General features: G+C 40.1%; 1 protein-coding gene across 1 annotated transcript; it reads left to right on the top strand.

The window, feature by feature from the left end:
• The first annotated feature begins 1,023 nt into the window (after positions 1–1,023).
• txndc15 (thioredoxin domain containing 15) lies at positions 1,024–20,294 on the top strand. Its single transcript, XM_059990432.1, has 5 exons — positions 1,024–1,197; positions 6,363–6,877; positions 13,124–13,287; positions 14,759–14,889; positions 16,889–20,294. The coding sequence occupies exons 1-5, from the start codon at positions 1,128–1,130 to the stop codon at positions 17,083–17,085; spliced, it is 1,077 nt and encodes a 358-aa protein (XP_059846415.1). The 5' UTR covers positions 1,024–1,127; the 3' UTR covers positions 17,086–20,294.
• Positions 20,295–22,166: the final 1,872 nt, after the last annotated feature.

Raw genomic sequence — 22,166 nt, 5'->3', positions numbered from 1 at the left:
ATCTTCTGTTTGATGGCGGAAGTGAGAAGAGAGCATCGGCATGATGGTGAGAGTCTTTGATGATGGATGCTTTTTACTTTTGGCAGCGCTCTACGTAAATGCACTCAATGGTGGGGTGGACAATGCTGAATCCATTACATTATTTTCCTGTACCTGGGCACTGGTGTTTCCATACCAGACCATGATGCAACCAATGTGCATCTATAAAAGTTTGTCAAAGCTTTAGATGACACGCCGAATCTGCGCAAACGTCGGAGAAGGTAGAGGCGCCGTCTTCATGTGCTGTTCATTCGCTTTAAACTTGTGCGGTATCCCGACTCGGAAATAAATCACCGCCCTTCCTTTATCACCGGGTCCAAATCCCGGAGCTGCCGTCCAGACAGGTATTGAGGAAGACAGCTCTCTGAAGGTCACAAATTGTTTCAGAACTTGTCTCAAGCAAAGCAAAAAAAAGCTTAAGTAGGACACGTTGCAGATGGATGAGAATGATGGACTAACGTTTGATTGACATGGATGCGGTGAGCCGAACGGCTTGTTTCTGTGCTGTCCACCTTTATTGTTTGAATGGTGCTCATGCTGCTAACCGTCGGAGGACCTTTATTTGTAAAATAAACGTTATTCATTATAAAATGAACAAAAACACGGTGCAAAAACTTTACATTCTTAATGTTATTTGATCAATGTGTTCAGTGGTGCTAACAATTGTATTTTTCCAACCTTCACCACGTTTCCTAGCAACCAGCTACAGGTCAAACAAATTTAATGAACCGGATTTTAATTGTCATCTACACAAGAAATTTTGCAGATGCTGGTAATCCGGAGCAACAAACAAACAAACAAACAAACACTCACTCACTCACTCACTCACTCAGCGCTGGAGGAATTTGTCATCGATGGAAATAAATAGACCGTCGACGTTTCACTCTTCTGTATGGCGATTGGCTAGAACCGCCCCTGCGGAAAAGGCTGTCTGGTCGGGAACGCTGATTAGCTAACAACGCTGTCAATCAGAGGTCGTGCCGGGTGAGTGAACATCAACATCCGTTCCCAGGTGTCAGGTTGGTGCCGCAGTCAGCATGGCCGCTCGGAGCTTCGGAAGTTAGTCTCATTTGGCGTCGGGAGACAGAATGGGCGCCAGTGTGCAGGGAGTGGGTGTATTCACGCTGATGCTGATTCTCGCAGAGGTGGCCGCACAAGGTGAGTGTACGGCGGGCTGTCAGGGGAGGGAGGCCGCAGAAGGAGTTCGTGCCCTGGGCATTCTATTGCGGAAGCGCACTTCCGTTGTGGGTTCACACATCATCCAGGTTAATATAAAACGCAATTGTTCTGGAGGTATCACTCAGGACTGTGCTTCTGGTGAGTTCTGATGAGGTGTTTTAACATGGGAGCAGAATTAGGCCATTCGATTATAACCGATTTATTGTTCTCTGTTCCACTCTCCCGCCTTCTTCCCGTGATCAAGAACCTAGCAACCTCCGCTTTCAATATGCCCAACGACCTCCACAGCCTTCTGTGGGAATGAATGCCACAGACTCACCACCCTTGACTAAAAAAACTCCTCGTCTTAAAGGGACATCCTTCTATTCTGAGGATGTGCCCTTTGGTCCTAGACTCTCCCGCTATTGGTGTCTTTGTTAATTCTTTTTCGGAGATGCCGCTGCTTGATCAACTGAGTGTTTCTAATTGTTTCAGATTTCCAAAAGCAACACTTCAGATTATTTTAAAAAAATTGTGTGTTGGAGTTGCCTTCTTTTGGATCAAACATTGAATTAAGTCCTCATCTCCTTGAAAAAAAGAGCAGCGCAGTACTCCCTGATTTCCCAGCTAGTATTCCTGTTAATCTGATTACCATCTCTTTGTTTTGTGTGCAATTTTAACTGGCAGATTTTACAATTCAGCAGCCTCTAAAACGACTTCCATAGCTATCAATACTCGGGGACATAAAAGTCTGTATTTTAATGGGTCCACGCCTGTTTCAAAATTTCAATAATTCTTGAGTTCCCAGTTCAGATTTGGCATTTGGATATCCTGTGCACTCCAATGACCAGGTTTTGAATTGTTGAGAGAAATACAAAGCAATTTAAGGAACATGTCATAACAAGAAAAAAATCTTTTTAACTAATTAAATATTTTGAAGCTTAAATAATTATGTATTCAGACTGCTCAATTCTCAACTTTGACCTGAAGGACAACGTTAAGTCAAGACCAATCTATAGAATATCCTATAGAAACTGGTATTGAAAATTTAAAAGTCAGTGTAATTTAAAGGCAGAGGTAATGAGATCATGCAAATAGGCTTTCACAGGAAGTGGTAATCAACAATCCAGCTATGAGCTGAAAAAAACACAGAAATAAGCAGAATATGTGAATTGAGGCTCAATTGCAGCATTTCTGTTGCTTTGTTTATTTTGAACTCAGCTGTTAATTTTTCTTTGCTAATTGTGATCTTTAAACTGGGAGCTGATAGTCTCATAACATACTGTATGTATCACGACATTCACCCCATACTCATTTAAAAAATATTTTTAACTGGCCCAGTGGCATCATTTTGTGCTCTAACAGTGGTGTAGCCCCAAAACTAATTCAAAGTCAACACAAAACAATTGCCACTTGCCTGCGACCATATGGACTGTTATACCTGCATGATGCACCCACAGCTCCAATGATTGCTTCAAAAGTTGGACCCTTTATTTGGTCTTATATTAGCAATTAGCAAACACTGAGCATTATCTCAGTCGTCAGCAAAAGATATGACCTCTGTCAGTCCTAAGCTACGAACTGCAACGAATTAAGCAAGAGTATGTCACAAAGCTTTTGCTACAGCACCCCCCACTCATGTGACTGGTTATCATCACAAACATGGTAAACGTGCAACACAGAATACAAAGCGATAGAGAACGGATACATGGCTCCTACATTCCTTCCTCTTAATCATTATACTATAATAATTACGACTACATGGTACTAAGACATAGCAGACATGAAATCTCAACAATGTCCTCTTTTGGTAAGCAATCTGACTGGGATTGTGATCTTCTTCTAACAAACCCAAGTCTTGATTGCTTTCAGGAATATCTGTCTTGAATCGCTGCTGCCAAAGTTCACTCAAGCGCAAAACTAAAGCCCCATTAATACTGCTCTGGCTGAGCATAGTGTCTTCCATCACCGTGGTCTCCTTTCAATGGTTATAGGTTTGATTGCATAGGGTTCATCATTAAAACCGTGAATCACTTGCAATAGCTCCAGTGCCATAGGCACATTTGACCCTATCATCAGCTCACTTTCTGGTAAGTAAACATGCTTCAGGTGAGATCATTCCTGAAGATCTCTTGATGAGCAATGTTCCCTTTGTAGACAGGCATGTGTCTACATATGTGTCTGCATAGTAGGCAGTTCACGATGGTTTTCACTATTTAAGCCAGCCACCTCCAACCCTGAAAAGACAGAGCTACTCACAATCTTCTCTTGATCCATAGTGTGTAAGACAGTACGTTTTCCTTTTCCTGTCAGGTTGAGCTTGTTCATGAGCCTCACTGTGCAAAACACATCTTTGATTTTGGAAAGCATATGTAAAGAGGGTTTCTTCTTTTTGTTAACTAGCAGGAATGCAAATTTACTGATAACGAGAATGGTATTCCTTTGTAAACCAAATGGGGATTAATGTTCTTTCTTCTGAGCCTGTAAGCTTTTGTTGACGGGCTTTTGGGCAGATCGGCGCGAGGGGGTCGAGAGAGAGGACGCAATGCTCTAAGCTGGGTGAGGATCGGACCCCAAAGGGGGGTCCGAGGCCGGGAGATTCTCCGAGGAGGGGGGGATGAAGCTCGATGTGCTTGGTTGACCACTCGGAGGGTCCTGAGCTGTTTGGAGAGTTGAGGAGTTCGGAGGGTCCTGAGCTGCGAGTTGAGGAGTTCGGAGGGAATCGAATAGTGGCCAGAAGACTTCAGTAATTGAGCTCCAACGGCTGTGCACGAAGTGGTTTGGACTTTGATAAGTTTGGCGCCTTTTCTTTAATTTTCTCTTCATATATACTGTATCGTTATTAATCACTTAGTTATAGTAACCTTTATAAATTGTACTCATTTAATCGCATATGGTGTACTGTCTGTTTTTGGATGAGGTGGGGACATCACACAGCATCCACACCAGCTGATTACCCAGTTTGGCGGGGCCGAAGGCTGCTCCCCCTAGACGAGAACGAGCTGAGCGAGCCTGAGGCGACCCAGGGGGTTACACATAAGTAAACACTGTCTTGTTACCCTTCTTAGACTTCACCTGAACTGGAATTATAGGAAGTTTACAATCATGGTCACCAGCCCCAGTAAGACCATTAGGCACCAGGGCAGTACTCACTGCAGTATTCGATTCATTCATGGCTTGTCCTGAATCTTCACCCTTTTCATCAGCTCCAGGCTGAGTTTCACTTTCCGCAGAGCCACAGTAGCGGCAAAGCTGCTTCGTGTAGTTTGAGAATGAATTTGTGACCCAGTTTTGTTCACACCTTTGCTTACTGTTGACGATGTAGCATTGTATTTCCTTCCAAACACTGGGTGTGTAGCAGTCTTTATTTGCCTTTCAATAAAATCAACAATGTCAGTGAGAGTAACCTTATGGTTGTGCCTCTCTTGCAGTTTATACACCATCAATTTCCATTCTTTCCAAAATTTATTGGACAAATTATGTGCAGTAATCTTCATATTAGCAGGCATGTTCAACTCATACACGGCCTGCAGGCCTTCCTTAGCATTGCAACAACTTCTAAGAATAAAGACTGTAGTCTTGAAGAGTTTTCACGTTTTCTAGTTTGATATGTGGCCAAGAAAGAGCCCTATACATGTAAGCCGTAGCAGTTTTGTGCTCATCACCAGAATGTTCCTGTAGTAAAGTTTAGGCCTTTGGATATGCTTTCTCTGGGCCGGTCCACTGTCAACTTTTGACAAGCTCTCTAGGATAACCTCCAGTGGACTGTTTGGGAAAATACAAATGGTCATTATAATTATTGATCACACCCTGAACTACCCTTTGGGGTTCAAAACCGTGTCTCATAGACATTTGTTTCATAAATGTATCCATATTGACATTAAGTATGCTGGATTTTCTGTGTTCCATATCAACATTGGAACTCTCACCATAGAACTGCTCTGCTGGAGCACATTTAGCACACACAACACTTGGCATTTTAACTCTGGACATCTTGGCTGCAATTCCTCCTGTAACATAAGCTGCTCCATTTTTCTTTAGAGTTGATCTGCCTTTTCCCCCAAGACATGTTTGTCCCTCAATATTTGTCGTCTTGCATGTAACTCCTTTAAATCCCATTCTATTGCATATATAAACTCATAACAATACAGTATGTATCATTGCATTCACATAATTCTTTTTTAATGATTTTCACTGGCCTAGTGGTCTAACACTTCCTGTGCTGTAACAAAGGTGTAATCCAAAATCAAAACAAAACAATTGCCACTTGCCTGCGAGCATAGCGAATGTTATACTTGCATGACGTGCCCACTGCTCCAGTGATTACTCCAAAAGTTGAATCCTTTATTCGATCCTTCATTAGCAATGGGCAAACATACAATTAAGCATTATTGAGCATTATCTCAGTGGTTAGCAAGAGATACGATCTCTGCCGGTCCCAAGCTACAAACTGCAACAAAGTAAGTGAATTAATCCTTCTGCTTTTACCACGACTCCACTCATGTGACTAGTTACCATAATAATCATAGTTAACTGCACAATACAGAGTACAAAGCAGATAGAGAGATGGATAGGTGGCTCCTACAAGTGACATGATTTAAAGGTTGAATATAGTGACTCATACATTCTTTTATCTTCTGGAATTAAGTTTTGAATAACCATAGATGTAGGTAGGAAGCTTTGTAGTGGAGTTTGGTTATCGATATCGCATTAATAAAAATTTATATGATGTTGGATGCCGTTGTGTACGAGATAGTTTGTTACCTTCCACCCCAAACATGATCCGAAGACAAATCTTTCAAAACATTATTATTTCACAGGCATTGGTGGCATTCATTGTTAATTCCTGAATTGAGTGAACTGTTAAAAGTCTACCAGATAAATGGGTGTTGAATCACAGACCATACGTTCGTTAGTTTAATGGGTGTCTTTATTGAGATTATGTTTATTTAATTCCAAAACTTATTAAATTACTTGAAATCAAAGTTCTCAGCTGCTTTCAGTAGCATTAAACACAGTTCTGCATCATTGATGTAGAGCTCTAGCTGTTGTTCTAAAAAACCTAATTACATTTCCCACAGGTTGAATATTAACTACATAAAAATATTGATGTATTGTTTATTTTTGAGCCCAATTTCTAATCAAAAGAATTTTTATATTTATAGCTGCAGTCCAAAGAGATGCTGATGCTTCAAAACTTTTGACTACTGAGGGGAATGAAGTAATTTCTAATTCAGTCAGTGATGCACAACTTGAAGAAACAGATGGACAGACTAAAAGGAAAGCACACTTTCCAACAGCAGAAATGGCTGATGCAGTCCTGGGAAGTGGAATTACCTCAAATGAAAAGGCTTTACTGACTCTAATGCAGAATATTAGAAGTGAACACCCTGCATTTGAAGGCAGAGACGCTCTCTGTACTGGCCCAAGTGGAGAAAAGGGCGAATGTAGTGTTCCAAAGGAAATGTTTCCTTCGTTTTCATATATCTCGTCCAGTAGTCAGGAGGGAGAGCTACTTGAAAAGAAAGCCACAAATGTCATGGAACCAGCAAAGACTGAAAGCACAGCAGTGGAAGAGTCAAATGTCACTGGAACAGCCAAAGCACCAAAAGTAAACTGTGAAGAAAGAAATATCACTGGATTAGATCGCTCTATCGTACAAATCCTTAATGGCTCACAAGTAAGGCAGATTGTCATTTAATTATATTTGGTGTATTTGCTGTTAGACAAATTCAGCACAGGCAGCTGCATAACACCCACAGGGTTGTGTGATTTCTTTGCCATGTATGTAATAGCATTCAGCCTATACATTTACTTTGTAAATAAGTTATTTTAACTTTTACACTTTAAAATCTAGAAATGTGTCTCTGCTAGTTTCTCTGTTCTGCACATATTCTCTGCCAAACAAAATAACAGGGTGGAAATTTGGATTTTTAACTGTTTTTATTTTGCCCTTTTCTGTTTGCAAGCATTTGGTCCCAGCTTAGCTATGCTGTAAGGCTGGAAATTACAGACACTTGTACTACTTTGGTGTAGTTAGTTGAAGCTTAACATTTTAAATTTCTGATTTATTTGCATAGCTTTTGCCCGTGTGCACATATATTTGATACCATTACACAATAGTTTACCATACTTGTTCTCCCCAGTGAATCTGTGTCATTGGTAGTGTCACTGAAGACATCAAAGTAAAGTGCAGTGGTTTTTCAGTAGCTAGGGACTTTTAATTGAAGTTATCTAGTGTGTTTTGAAAATATTATTGGCAGAAGGAAATTCCCTACTAAGCTATTTGACAAAGGAAACTGTGCTACAGTGCTGCTTGGATCAGAGAATGAGGGTGCAACGTAACTGGGGTTAGCAGTAAACTAGACTTGGATGTTGTGCAAAACTATCCAAATTTGAAGAACTGAACACTTTCTTTCTTCGGAAATTGTGCTCCAAAATGTTCTTTGTGGGGAATTTAGTATAGTAATTAGTAGGTTACCTGATTTGTAGTAAATTAGACTTTTAAAATTGCCTGGTTTATTGGCCCATTGATTTTGACTTTGAAGTTTTACTGCTGACAGAAATAAAAGAGCAGATTTTGTGCTTCAGATTCTGGCGGCCCCTCCAGCTTTTCAATTGCCCCAGATTCACTGCTTTTATGCAAGTTGTTGCTTGAATATTTGAAATACTCCCTACTGTTTAATTAGTGGAAACTGGAGCTGTTGTATTAAGCAATAAAAAAACTTATTATTCCTCATTGATCTTGAGGAATTAATCTGCATTACGTTTCTATTCATCTCTGTACCTTTTTGTGGAATTATTTCCTAAATTAATTGGGAAAGTTTATAAAAAGAGGAAAAATATTGGTGAAGAATTTTGTATTGCCGAGGGAGGATGTATTCATATTCTTTGATATTCAAGGTCCCTATTGAAGTCTGGTCTTACCTGTGTGGCCATGGACTGGTTCGCCAGTGTTTTCTCTCAGAGGGCTAAAAAGCAAATCATCCAGTGTTCATGCTTTCTGAATTCTTTTCCTTTAGGAGTTTTATATTGTACAGATGGATCCTAAAAATTATTTGTTTCTAAATTGTAAGCAAATCTTATGACTCATCTTGATAAGTTTTCATGATGTTTCCTTCTTAATAAAAGTAATTAAAATATGATGATGTTGAAGTACAAATACGTAAAGCGTCAGAATCTGGTATTTTCTTTATTAGGAATGTGCTATACTAATATGTTGAAATTTATGGACTGTATCGATTTTCTCAGATTATTTGAAGTTTACTGCCACATCAGAATCTTAAAATCAGCTTTTATGAGCTTGTGTTACAAGAGCTCATTGGTGAATTAATAAAGACTACCTGCTTAACATAGTGAATACAGGCATCAAAGTGCTGTAGTATTGAGTAATGTAGAATTTTAAAAAAGTGCTTTTCATTTAACTTCTCTTTGTACTGATAGCTGATTATCACAAGTGCAAGGTATTCAGAATGCTAAGTATGATGTACATGTATGAGCGCTTGTAAAGTCAGAATTTGAGCAGCTGTAATATCCTCTTACTCAGTGTCCTTCATTTGCTTACTGGGCTCAAATTAAGAACAGCCATTTTCCCACCTACAATAGGGATACCAGGTTACAACAGATCGAAAAGGCTCAGATAGGAGCAGGGATCATGATTCATCAATGCTGTTGCTTCTGATATATTAACTTGCCAACTTGTACCTGCTAATTTCTGTGACTGGTTTGATTAACTTGCAGTAGAAGTGTTGTAGGGTGAAATCAAAACAAAAAGTGCTGGAGAAACTCAGCATGTCTGGTAGCACCTGTGGAAAGAGTTGTGTCAGGAAGCAACTCTTTCCACTGCTGCTGCTTGACATGCTGAGGTTTTCCAGCATACCCTGCTTTAATTTCTGATTTCCAGCAGTTGCAGTACTGTAGAGTAGCTGGTGTAACTCAGTGAGAGATCAACATTGTAAGATGCTAAGACTATGTAATGTACCTGTAAAACCAGCCTATCTTTCTTAAAAGGAAAGGTTAATTGAATCTTTGTTGTACATAAGAATTATGATTATCATAAACTTCTACAGCATCCACTCTTCCTGTCATTTGCGAATTTACTATCCAATCTTTGTACATTTATATTCAAATTGTTTACTTACAGTGCCTATAAATGGTATTCACTCCCCTTAGAAATTTTCTTTTTTATTGTTTTACAACATTGAATCACAGTGGATTTAATTTGGCTTTTTTGACACTGATCAACAGATTAAAACAACTCTTCTGTGTCAAAGTGAAAACAGATCTCTACAAAGTGATCTAAGATAATTACAAATATAAAGCACGAGATAATTGTTTAAGTATTCCCTCCCACCCCCCCCCCCCCTTTAATATGACGCACCAAATCATCACTGCTGCAGCCATTTGTGTGTCAATTGATTGTGGTAAAAATACACCTGTATCTGGAAGGTCCAACTGCAGGTGAGTCAGTATCCTAGCAAAAACTACAGCATGAAAACAAAAGAACACTCCTAGCAATTCCATGTAAAGCACAAGTCAGGAGATGGATACAAGAAAATTTCCAAGTTACAGAATATCCCATAGAGTACAGTTAAATCAATCATCAGGAAATGGAAAGAATACAGCACAAGTGTAAATCTGCCTGGAGCAGGCCGTCCTCAAAAACTGAGTGAATATGCAAGAAGGAGACTAGTGAGGGAGACCTATGACAGCTCTGGAGGACTGTTGCCCAGGTGCTTCACCAGTTGCAACTTTATGGGAGAGTGGTGAAGAGAAAGCCTCTGTTGGAAAAAAACTCATGAAATCTCAACTAGAGTTTGCCAAAAGGCACGTGGTAGACTCTGGAGTCAGCGGGTAGAAGGGTCTATAGTCTGATGAAACCAAACTTGAGCTTTCTGGCCATCAGATCAAATGCTGTGTTTGGCCAAACACCACACATCATCAAAAACACACCATCCCTACCGTGAAGCATGGTGGTGGCTGCGTTGTGATGTGGGGATGCTTCACTGCTGCAGGCCCTGGAAGGCTTTTGAAGGTAGAGGGTAAAATGACTGCAGCACAATACAGGGAAATCCTGGAGGAAAACCTGATGCAGTCTGCAAGAGAACTGCGACTTGGAAGATTTGTTTTCCAGCAAGGTATTGCCCCCAAGCATAAAGCCTAAAGCTGCACAGGAATGGTTTAAAACAACAAATTTAATAACCTGGAGTGGCCAATTCAGAGTCCAGACCTCAATCCGATTGAAAATTTGTGGCTGGACTTGAAAAGGGCTGTTCACTCACGATCCCCATGCAATCTGACAGAGCTTGAGCAGTTTTGTAAAGAAGAATGGGGAAAAATTGCTGTGTCCAAATGTGCAAAGTTGATAGAGATTTATCCACACAGACTCAAGGCTGTAATTCCTACCGAAGGTCCATCTACTAAATACTGAGTTGAAGGGGGTGAATATTTATGCAATCAATTATTTTGTGTTTTATATTTGTAATTAATTTAGATCACTTTGTAGAGATCTGTTTTCACTTTGACATGAAAGAGTCTTTTTCTCTTGATCAGTGTCAAAGATGCCAAGTTAAACCCATTGTGTATTAATATTGTAAAATAATGAAACATGAAAACTTCCAAGGGCGATGCATATTTTTTATAGGCACTGTAAATTGCAAACTACAAAGGTCCCAGAGCTGACCCCGTCCACATCTCTACAGTAAGGCCTCCAGTCTGAGAAAGAATACTTCAACATTATCCTCTGCTTCCCAGTACTAAGCCGATTTGAATTCAATCCACTACCTTCCCTTGGATCCTATGCAATCAATGATCCTGCCATGAGGGACCTTGTCAAATGGCTTGTTAAAGTCCATATGGACTGCCACTCAGGCTGAAAGAACCTCTTACAAGCCTCTGACATCATCACCATTATCCTGAGGATATCTGGTCCGTGTCTTCAACCTGGAATGAAGGGCACTCCAGCCCAATTTTACACCACCTGAGTAGTGTCAGTAAATACAAGTATGAAATTATCTTTCAGCATCCTCCACAACCACCTGGTCAGTTGACGTTTCTTGGCTATCTGATGATAGGGTGAGAGAAGAGGCATGGTTGTGGGAAGAAGTGCAATTCAGAGAAATAACATGGTCATGAGAGAACACCAACATCCTGAAGTCCATTCATGACTGTGTCCTTGGCAACAGGCACACTGTGCTCTTTCCTAGGATAGTAAGATGAGTGCTCTTTCCTTGGGTAGCATGATAAGCCAGCTATACCTATCACTCACCAATTAACAGCTCTATGCCTATTTTATTTGTACTGAGGGAACTGTGTCAAGGTGTGCCACAGGGTGATTGGATTACACATGGATAGTGCGAACTGTAAAGTGCAAATGTGAGAACTATAATGGCATTAGATGCACAAAGGAGATGATGACCTACGAATGTTGGTTCCTTACCTTGATTAACAGTGATTGGTGACAGCCTGGTGATCAAGGGGTTGTGGATCGCATGGGTGGCCTCAAGCATTTTAAAGATTGCACTCACTGAACTTAACTACACTGAAATTATTGATCTTCTTGATGCATTGCTTTCAGCTTTATGGGACTTGACCCCAGGGTCTGTCTATTATGGCTATCCAAACTCATTGGATTCTAAAAGGTAGTGCGGGGATCCCTGGTCCCTTGTTAATAAAAGACAACTCTCCTCCTCATTACCAATAACTTCAATGTCGTGCTTGAAAATCTCAGAGTCAGCTGTCCCCAACATTACGTCATGCATCAAAATGTCCCAGTTAATGCAGAGACATCTGATTAATGTCATTCTGCATGGCATGAGAAGTCATGTCTGACAAATTTCAGAAATCTTTGAAGAAGTAACTAAAAGAGTAAATGAAGTTAGGTAGTGAATTTTGCCCGTGTGGACTTTAACAAGACATATGACAAGGTCCCTCATGGCAGGATCATGGATTGCATGGGATCTAAGGGAAAGATAGCAGATTGGATTCATACTTGGCTCAGTAGAGGATGATGTTTGAGGGTTGTTTTTCAGACTGTAGGCCTTATTCTAGTGGTGTGGATAGGGGTCAGCGCTGAGACCTTTGTAGTTTGCAATTTATATAAACAATTTGGATGTAAATATATAAAGAATGGTTAGTAAATTTTCAGATGACTCAAAGAACAGATGCTGTAGAAGTTTATGATAATTGTAATTCTTATGTACAATATAAATTCAACAAACCTTTCCCTTTTTTTGCAAATAGTTTCTGTTTGAAATGAGTTTTATGGCTACAGTTTTCTTTTTAGACACTTATAGTACAACATTTACACTTGCTTCAGACAGAAGGTGACTTCAGTGCCAGATTCCAGTGATGGGTCCTTTCTAAAGTGTAGAATTATATTGAAGTTTAGAATTTCACTGTGCCTTCAGAAATCCCAGTAACATTCAGTGAATATGACTGCACTTTTCTTCTCGTTCTGTCTTGTACCCGTTTGGAGAGATAAAGACTGAGAAAAACTCCCAGTCATGCTGGATTATTGGTGGATTGCCTCTTGATGTTTCTGTGTCTGTGGTTAGCCATTTTGGAGATGAGGCTTGATGTCAAGGCAGAGTCCTCGGTTGTCACACCACTTCCTGTGGTCTTCAGGAATCAATTCAGTATTGGTGAATTTACTGTATTTCCATCAGCTGTGGATTGATCCCTTAAGTAGATATTATAGATTTCATCTTTCCTTATGCTTGGGTATGCACTTCAAATGATAGTTAGCCAGAGCATGAATTAGTTTGTAAATGAAGTACTATATTTTCTTACTCATTGAGTATTTCAAAAAGCCCCTGAAGGTATACAAGTATTAATGCCGAATGTAATCTTTTCAAACAGAATGTTCTATCTTCTGATTAGTCTGATATTGCATTATGGCCAGTAAAATGTATATATGTAATTACAGGACCTCATGGAATTTCTGAGTGCCAACGGCAGTGACTGTTCTGTAGTCCTGTTCTACACACCGTGGTGTCGATTCTCTGCAGACCTTGGTCCACATTTCAATGCATTACCACGTGCTTTTCCTTCCCTACAATTTCTGGCACTGGATGCATCTCAGCACAGCAGGTATAAACAGCACCATGTTTTGTTGGAGATGGACAGAATTTTATAAAATTGATTAAGATACAGTAATCTTAATTCTTCTGTATAACGTTGCATTGTATACAATTTAAGTCAGTAATAGTTTATAATATACAGATTTTTATTTTTCATGCTTCTAAATGCTCTTTGAACATAAAATATGTAAAACACAGAATTATTTGTTACTTGGCCATTTATGTTTAGCCTGATTTTTTTGAACACTTCAGGAAAATCATGTTTATTTTTTCATTTCAATGTGTCCTGGAATGAGGCCAGTTTTTTTTTTGTTCAGTGTTGGGATATAGTTGGGAATGTGTTTCAAGGCTATAACTGTGTTTCAAAATGTGACAAAGTAGGTTCAACTAGATTTTACTTGAGGGCTCAATTGTTGTCTAAACTGTATAATTCTAATGAGGCATAACCTGAAGGAAAAATACAAATTTAAAGATCTGACATGCTCTCGGTCCACTATTTTCCATTTCCTCATGGGTACAGGTACACTATAAAAAAAGTGTATAGAATAGGTTGGTTAATTCCTGAACCCATCTGACATATAACACAAAAGGAAAAACAGAGATAATTTGTTATATTTTCAGAGAAGTACAGGAAATCTAGTAAACTCACTGAGGAGTTTAAATCATAAGAGTAAAATTATCAGTTTTGTTTCTCAATTTTGCTGAGGACTTTGACTTTGATTTCCAGCCTTGTCTTCATATTATTCATTCTGACTTTTTCCTTACCTGTTTAACTTCTGTTCTGGGATTGTAGATAAATATCCACCACAAGCCCTCAGCTATCTTGACCACACAAATATTGCCTCCCCACTAATTGTTTCCAGATTTCCTATGTCTGCGGTATTTTGACCACATGTCACCCATCTCTCTTCTGACAAGGACTGTATTCAATTTGCTCAGTTCTTTCATCTCTGTCATCTGTTCTGATGATCACATAATCTTTTCCCACGCTTGCTATGTGTTCTCCTTTTTCCTCAGCCTGGAATTTCCCTTCAGTTGTGCCCTTGCTATGTTTTTTCTTCCCAGATATTACTAGGATTCCTCTTGTTTTCCACTTGCCAGCGTCACATTTAGTGGACCATCTTTTGCCAGAAGCAAGCACAATAATTCCTCCCTTTTCGTGTTCTGCGAGGATCATTTCTTCCTCACAATGTGCTCTGTCCATCAGTCTATTCCTCCCATTTTATGGGATAGCAAACAAAATATAATTCATTTTATCTCCTTTCTCATTAACAGAGGCTCCAGGCAAAGTTTTACTTGTACTACTTTACAATTAGGGTACTTGCTCTTTTCAGTTTCTCCTGTATTTTGTAGAAATTAAATGCAGATGGATGACTGTTTTTTTGCTCTAGGTGTACTCTATGTGAATATAACACATACACTTTGATACTCAAAAATGGATTTACACCTTTGGATTAATTATTGCATTTCTTGCTTTTAAGTCTCTCTACTAGGTTTGGTACAGTTGCTGTTCCTAACATCCTGCTGTTTCAAGGTGTCAAGCCAATGGCAAGGTTTAACCATACAGACAGAACTCTTTCAACCCTGAGGGCATTCATCTTTAATCAAACGGGTTTGTATAATTATGACTGTTATAAATCATGCATGGGTATTTACAGGTTATAATTTCAATGTAAATTTTGTATAAGAGCATATTTTAGAATATGGATGTGGTTATGTCAAATAGTTTAAAGTATTATTGTAACTTCTAGGTTCAGAAGTGTCTTCGTTAATGAGCTGATGCATTGTATGAATCTTCTTCTCCAAGACCTTTTCAGGCACTAGCCTCACCCAAGTTTGTTACAAAGTACAGCAAATGGGAGATCCTTTATGAAGAATTAAAGGATCCTTTAAGAACAAGTAATTTTTTCCCCCATCCTTCTCAGTCAAGAATGTTGTTCCCACATAATAACTTTCCTGTTACAAAGCACTAAACTGATGGTTGGTAAACTGCTCCTTAGTGGACAGCGAGGAAGGGAGGAAGGTCATCAGAGCTCGTGGTGGGATCTGGACCGGCTGGAATAATGGGCTAAAAAGTGGCAGATGGAATTTAATCAGACAAGTGCGTGGTTTTGCACTTCGGTGAGAGCAACCAGGGTAGGTTTTACACAGTGAATAGTAGGGCTCTGAGGAATGCGGTAGAAAAATGGGATCAGGGAATGTTGTTATTTTTCAGTCGTTAAGCAGAATCTGACACTTCATGACCTCATGGACTCCTGCATACTAAGCCTTCTTGTTAGAAACTGCCTCTCTAGGATCCCTCAAGGTCATACACATTGTCTAAGTGATATTATCTATCCATCATAGCCTCTGTTGTCCTCTCCTTCTTTTACCTTCTGTGTTACCTAACATGAGAGTCTTCTCCAAGGAATCCTGTCTTCTCATGATGTGGCTGAAATATGTGAGCTTTTGTCTCATAATAAAGCCTGACTGTTTCTTCAAGTACTGACTTGTTGGATCTTCTTGCTGTCCAATGAACTTTAACACTTTCCTCCAGCATCCAAGTTCAAAGGCATTGATTCTTTTGTATTCAGCCTTACTAACAGTCCAGCTGTCAGAGCCATACATCACAACTGGAGATACCTTAGACTTGACTATACGGATCTTCGTAGGCAATGTTATGTCTCTGCCCTTCAGTATTTAATCTAAATTTGCCATTGCTGCCCTCCCCAGAAATAAGTGTTCATAATTCATTGGAAGTGGTGTCACAGGTTGATAGGGTCATAAAGGAAGGTTTTGGCATATTGCCGTCATAAATCAATGTACTGAGTACAGGAGACGGGATGTTATGTTGAATTTGCATAAGATGTGGGTGAGTCCTAATTTGGAGTATTGTTTGCAGTTTCCTACAGGAAAGATATAAATAAGGTTAAAAGAGCACAGAAAAAATTACAAGAATGTTGCTTGAACTGGAGGATCTGAGTTGTAAGAAAGATCATAAGGTTGGGACTTTATTCCTTGGACCGTAGAAGATTGAGGAGAGATTTGATAGAGGTATACAAAATTATGAAGGTTAATGATAGGGTAAATGCAAGGAGACTTAAGGTTGGGTGGGACTACAACTAGAGGTCATGAGTTAAGGTTGAAAGGTGAAAAGTTTAAGAGGAACACAAGGGGAAGCTTCTTCACTCAAAGAGGGTTGTGAGAATGTGGAATGAGTTGCCAGCGCAAGTGGTGCATACGAACCCAATTTCAACATTTAAGAGAAGTTTGGATGGGAACGGTATGGAGGGCTCTGGTCCCAGTGCAGGTCGATAGGACTAGGCAGTTTAAATGATTCGCCAAGGACTAGATTAGCCAAAAGGCCTGTTTCTGTGCTGTACTTTTCTATGACTGTGACTTCCTTTGTACTGCCTGTTCATACAATGACTTCTTCCTTAAACCAATTACCGTGTTAATGTTTAATTCCATTTACTGGTTTCTATAGTAAATTGGTAACAGAAATTAGCTTTGTACTCCTGAGAAGTAAAAAAGAACATGTGGTACAGTTTACAAATTCTCAGTTAAAGAATGTCTGTTATGCAAATATGCTGTAGAAATCTACATTACAACAAATATGACCTCCTTTTCAGGTATTGAAGCAAATGGCACAGTTGAAGTAACAGAAGAAGATCTTATTGGTCCACTTCCCAGTGTTGCAGTGAGAGGCATTGACTGGCTTCTTGTCTTCTCCATAATGTTTGTCTGTAGTTTTCTAATTTATGGTACAGTTCAGTCAGATAGTATCAAATGGTTAATCCCAGGACAAGAGCATGAACACCAGGAATGAACTCTTACAACGAGCTAGTTACAACCCGGAGCAAAGAGCAGCTACACTGGTGCTCCACACTATTTATGAATAAATGAGTTAGCTTTTTATCACATGTTGCTGCTTTGTGTGGGAATTTATGTAAGTATTTGTCACTATGAATAAGCTTAGTGTTTATCAAATGACCAATAGTTTGGCGAGTCATACTTCCATATGGTTAATTTTTGTATGACAAATTTATTTAAGTGCAGCATATAGAATGAATACCTAATGCCAGTTTTAACTTGAAGTGTTTCAGATGAGATACAAGTTAGTAATAAGTATATTTGAAATTAATTATATTGAGGATGGAAAATTGAATCCTATTTAAAGCTGTACAATGGGCACTATCACATTTAATCTTGCAGTTAAGAATAGAACTAAATCCATTGGATTCTCAAAATCAAGATCAGTTGAGTTCCTCACACTTAAGAATTAGAATCAGTTTTAATATTACTGACATATGTTGTGAAATATGGTGTTTTTGGCAACAGTACATTGCAATACATAATAAAAAACCTATACATTAAGAATTATACTGTATTTATGTGTATGTTGTTATGAATGTACCACAGCTCTGAGGGGCCGAAGGGTGCAGGGTAGCCCCCTCCTTTGTGAGAATCGCAAGATCACTATTGAGTCAGTTCAGGAGATCCAGGACCCAGGAGAGAAAGACATGCAGAATTCACAAAGATTGGAATGTGACCTGGCCTCCCAGAGGGGACCCATTGATACCGGCTATTGTCTCTTGGAGACGGACTTGTGTATTGCATCCTGTGCGATGCATTGAAGCCCCAGGCAATGAACCGAGGGGGAGGTTGGTGGAGAGATTGCATCATCTCAACCTGATTGACATCTGAGACCCTTTGAGTCAGGATAAAAGAGGGTCTGGGGAACAGCCCCTTCAGACGCACCAGAAGAAACGCTAGCGATCCCGTAATAGCGGAAGCCGGTGGGGAGGCCACGTGCGTTCGGTTCCATTTGCCCCGGAACCGGTGTCCTTTACCACGGAAGAACGGCTTTTAGCTAACAACGGGGAAACCAACTCCCAACGACTCTCGAAGGATTGACATCATAAAAGCACTGGGCAAGTTTTAACCCGTCTTTCTCTCAAACCAAAACGCTGCAGCTTGAACGAACTAACAGTGACTTTGATATTTCCATCGGACAATACATTATCCCCTAGACAACGATAGAGCTATTTCTTATTGATTATTATTATACCCGCGCTTTTAGATTTAGTATTGACGACGTATATTTGTATGTTTGCATTGATATTATTTTGTGTATTTTTATCAATCAATACTGTTAAAATAGTACCATCAGACTTCAACGGACCTCTCTATCTTTGCTGGTAAGTGACCCAGTTACGGGGTTTGTAACAATGCATATATAACAATATATCTTATTGTCACTTATAGTTTCTTTAATATATATATAAATAAGTACTGCAAAAAGAAAAAAAAATAGTGAGTGTCCATTTAGAAATCTGATGGCAGTGGAGAAGAAGCTGTTCCTAAAGCATTGAGTATGTATCCACAGGCTCTTGTACCTCCTCTTTGATGGTAGTAGTGTGTAAAGGGCATGTCCTGGGTGATAGGGGTCCTTAATGATGGTGCTGTCTTTTTAAAGGCATCACCTTTCGAAGTTGTCCTCAATGCTGGGGAGGCCAGTGTCCATGACAGAGCTGAGTTTACAATTTTCTGATCTTGTGCAGTGGCGACCAGTCAGAATGCTCTCCACAGTACATTTGTAGAAGTTTTTGATTGTTTTAGTTGACAAACCAAGTCTGCTCAAACTCTTAATGAAATATAGCCACTGTTGTGCCTTCTTAGTAATTGCAACAATACGCTGAACCCAGAGATGTTGACAGCCAGGAACTTGAAACTGCTTACCCTTTCCACAGCTGATCCCTCGATGAGGATTGGTGTGTGTTCCTTCGACTTTTCCTTCCTGAAATCCACTATCAATTCCTTGGTCTTACTGAGATTGAGTGCAAGGTTGTTGTTGTGATGCCACTCAACTAGCTGATGTATCTCACTCCTATACTCCTCGTCACCACCTTGCCAACAATAATTGTGTCATTGATAAATTTATAGAGCCATTTGAGCTTTGTCTAGCCACATAATCATGGTTGTGGAGGGAGTAGAGCAGTGGCCTAAGCACACATCCTTGAGGTGCACCAGTGTTGATAGTCAATGAGGAGAAGGTGTTATTTCTGATCTGCACTGACTGTGGTCTCTCAGTAAGGAAGTCAGAGATCCAGTTGCAGAGGAACATGCAGAGACCAGGTTTAGGAGATTATTACTGAGGGTATGATAGTGTTGAATGCTGAGCTGTAATCAACAAGCAGCAGCCTGACATGGATATTGCTCTTGTGTGGAGAGCCAGTGAGATTGCATCCATTGTAGATCTGCAGATCGGCAAATTGGAATGGGTTGAGTTCCTTGTGTTATGAATGTACCACAGCTCTGAGGGGCCGAAGGGTGTGGGGTAGTCCTCTCCTTTGTGAGAATCGCAAGATCACTGTTGGGTTGGGTCAAGGGGCCCAGGAAATGAGAGAGGGACGTGCAGAATGTCTTGTTTCCCCGGCAATGTAAAGCTAGGGGACATGGCCATTGTCTTTTGGAGACAAATTTGTGGATTGAGATACTATGCTACGTGAACGCCCTCAGGCAAAGTGGGCTGGTTGAGGGAGAGATTGCATCACCCCCAACCTGATTGACATCTACGACCCTGTGAGTCAGGATAAAAGAGGGTCTGTAGGAACAGCCCCTCAGGTGCACCAGAAGAAACGTTAAGTGACCACGTAACAGCAGGAAGTCATCTGAAGGAGGCCACGTGCATTCAGTTCCGTTGCTGGAACTGGTGGCGGGAACCACGGAAAACGGCTTTTAGATAACAATGGGGAAAGCCACTCCCCTGACTCAACGGATTGGCATCATAAAAGACTGGGCAAGTTTAAACCGCCTCTCTCTTAAACCCAAAACGCTGCAGCGTGAACAAACCAACAGTGACTGTTATATTTCCATCGGACAATACATTAGCCCCTAGACAACGATAGAGCTATTTCTTATTGGTTATTATTATACCCGCGCTTTAGATGTAGTATTGACAACGTATATTATCTGTATGTTTGCATTAATCTTATTTTTGTGCCCCTTTATCAATAAATACTTTAAAAAATAGTACCATCAGACTTCAACAGACCTCTCTATCTTTGCTGGTAAGTGACCCAGTTACGGGGTTTCGTAACTCTTGCTTGGGCAGGAGTTGATTCTAGCTATGATCAAACTCTTAAAACACTTCATCACAGTAGCTGTGAATGCAAGTGGGCGATAGTCATTGATGCAGTTCACCCTGCTCTTCTTGGGTCGCACTTTTGAACCAGGTGGGAATACAATGCTTTGGTCTCCATAAATAGTTGTGTCTGTTCCCTGCTGGAGAGTGAGAGAGGGAGTAAAAGATAAATAATTCTAGAATTGTTTGAAGAATGCCATGCACAGATCAGAACATTGATAAGAATGCAAAATGTGAGAGTAATCTAGTGAAAAATATAAAAGCAGTTTGTGAAAAGGAAAAAAATAATTGGCAAAGTTAGTATGAGTCCTTTAAAGATTGAGAACAGGGAAATTGCATTAGGAGATAAAGACGTTGCAGAGAAACAAGTATTTTGTGCTTATCTTCATAGAAGGAAGTGCAGAGCAAATGAGCTTTGTAACATTAGTATTAGAGAAATTAATGGGACTGGAAAATGATATACACTCAAAACCTGAAGAACTGCCTTTCAAGTAAAATGCTGTAAGATGGTGCCCAGCTGCGTTCTCTGTGGAGACCTTGACTCGGACTTAGTTGTTTTTTAAGTTTGGTTTTGGGGACAGAAATGCAAGTTGGGATCAGATTTGGGTTTAGAGACAGGAATATGTGAGAGTCAGAGACTTGGCCTCTGGTCCACGCTCTGCATTCAAGTTCTGCAATGTGGACATGGTGAAGAAGGATATCAGAGTCCAGGCCTCCACACTGTGCTCAATAGCAAGCAATGTGGATTGTTGATGAAGGACATCCCTCCACAGTGTGCCTAAAGGCAAGCAATAAGGATGGGTGATATAAGACTTCCATGGCTGTTGGGCTGTCCCAGGCTGGTGGGTCCTTGGAGCAGATATCCATGCAAGCAGGAGGCACTAGGTGCATCCAGAGTTTGATCCTGGAGTTCAGGGTCCTGTTTTCCTTCTATCACCTCATAATTATGACCCCTCTAATACTTTGGTGATTGTGTAGACTCGGTCACTGAACATCATCAAGAAAGGAAAAGGGTGCAGGTAATTATTGCTGAGATAAAATATCAGCCATAATTTTATTGAATGGTAGAACATACATGCCTACTGCTATATTTTTTGGTTCCTTAGGCTTTTTTTTTTGAAAAGTAAAACTATCTTTCCAGAATCTTAAAGTTTACAGAAGACATAAAATGAGGAAATTTAGTGAGTAGCAGCATGGGAAGGTGTGCAAAGATGACATTGGTGAAATATGTGGCAGAATGAGCAGAGGCATTATGGACTAATCAGCATAATTTTTGAGCCCAAAGAATCTCAAATTATGTTCCAGAGGAGGCATAACTGCAGATGCAGGGAAGGGTGGCACCACTATTGTTAGGGTACTGGTAGGGTCAGGGACATATGAGACACTGGTGAGCCTACTAGCACCACAAACTATGAATGAAGTACATAAGAACATGAGGAACGAGCAGAAGTAGGCTGCCTGGCCAGTCAAGCCTGCTCCACCATTCAATAAATCATGGCTGATCTAGCCATAGACTCATCCCCACCTACCTACCTACCTTTTCCCCAAAACCCTTAATTCTCCTACTATGCAAAAATTATGGGGACAAAGTGAAAAACTTGAAGGGATGTTTGAATCCAGTACATCAGTGACTACAAGCTCCACTCATCCAATCAAAAACTAGGGGGAGTGATTCCCATCCTGCTAAAGACTGGTAAAGAGATGCAATTTCTGGGCTTCTTGGGATGTTGTTGGATCACCCAGTGCAAGAATGGCTGATGGGA

This window comes from Hypanus sabinus, chromosome 15 (genome assembly GCF_030144855.1).
Source record: "Hypanus sabinus isolate sHypSab1 chromosome 15, sHypSab1.hap1, whole genome shotgun sequence".
Classification (NCBI taxonomy): domain Eukaryota; kingdom Metazoa; phylum Chordata; class Chondrichthyes; order Myliobatiformes; family Dasyatidae; genus Hypanus; species Hypanus sabinus.
This window is presented reverse-complemented; position numbering and strand designations above follow the sequence as displayed.

What these genes read in the sequence shown, in the direction of transcription:
- txndc15 (XM_059990432.1), top strand. Translation starts at nt 1,128, where the DNA reads ATGGGCGCCAGTGTGCAGGGAGTGGGTGTATTCACGCTGATGCTGATT. An exon ending in CGCAGAGGTGGCCGCACAAG is followed by an intron (nt 1,198 to 6,362) that starts GTGAGTGTACGG and finishes TTATATTTATAG; the next exon opens with CTGCAGTCCAAAGAGATGCT. An exon ending in AAATCCTTAATGGCTCACAA is followed by an intron (nt 6,878 to 13,123) that starts GTAAGGCAGATT and finishes ATGTAATTACAG; the next exon opens with GACCTCATGGAATTTCTGAG.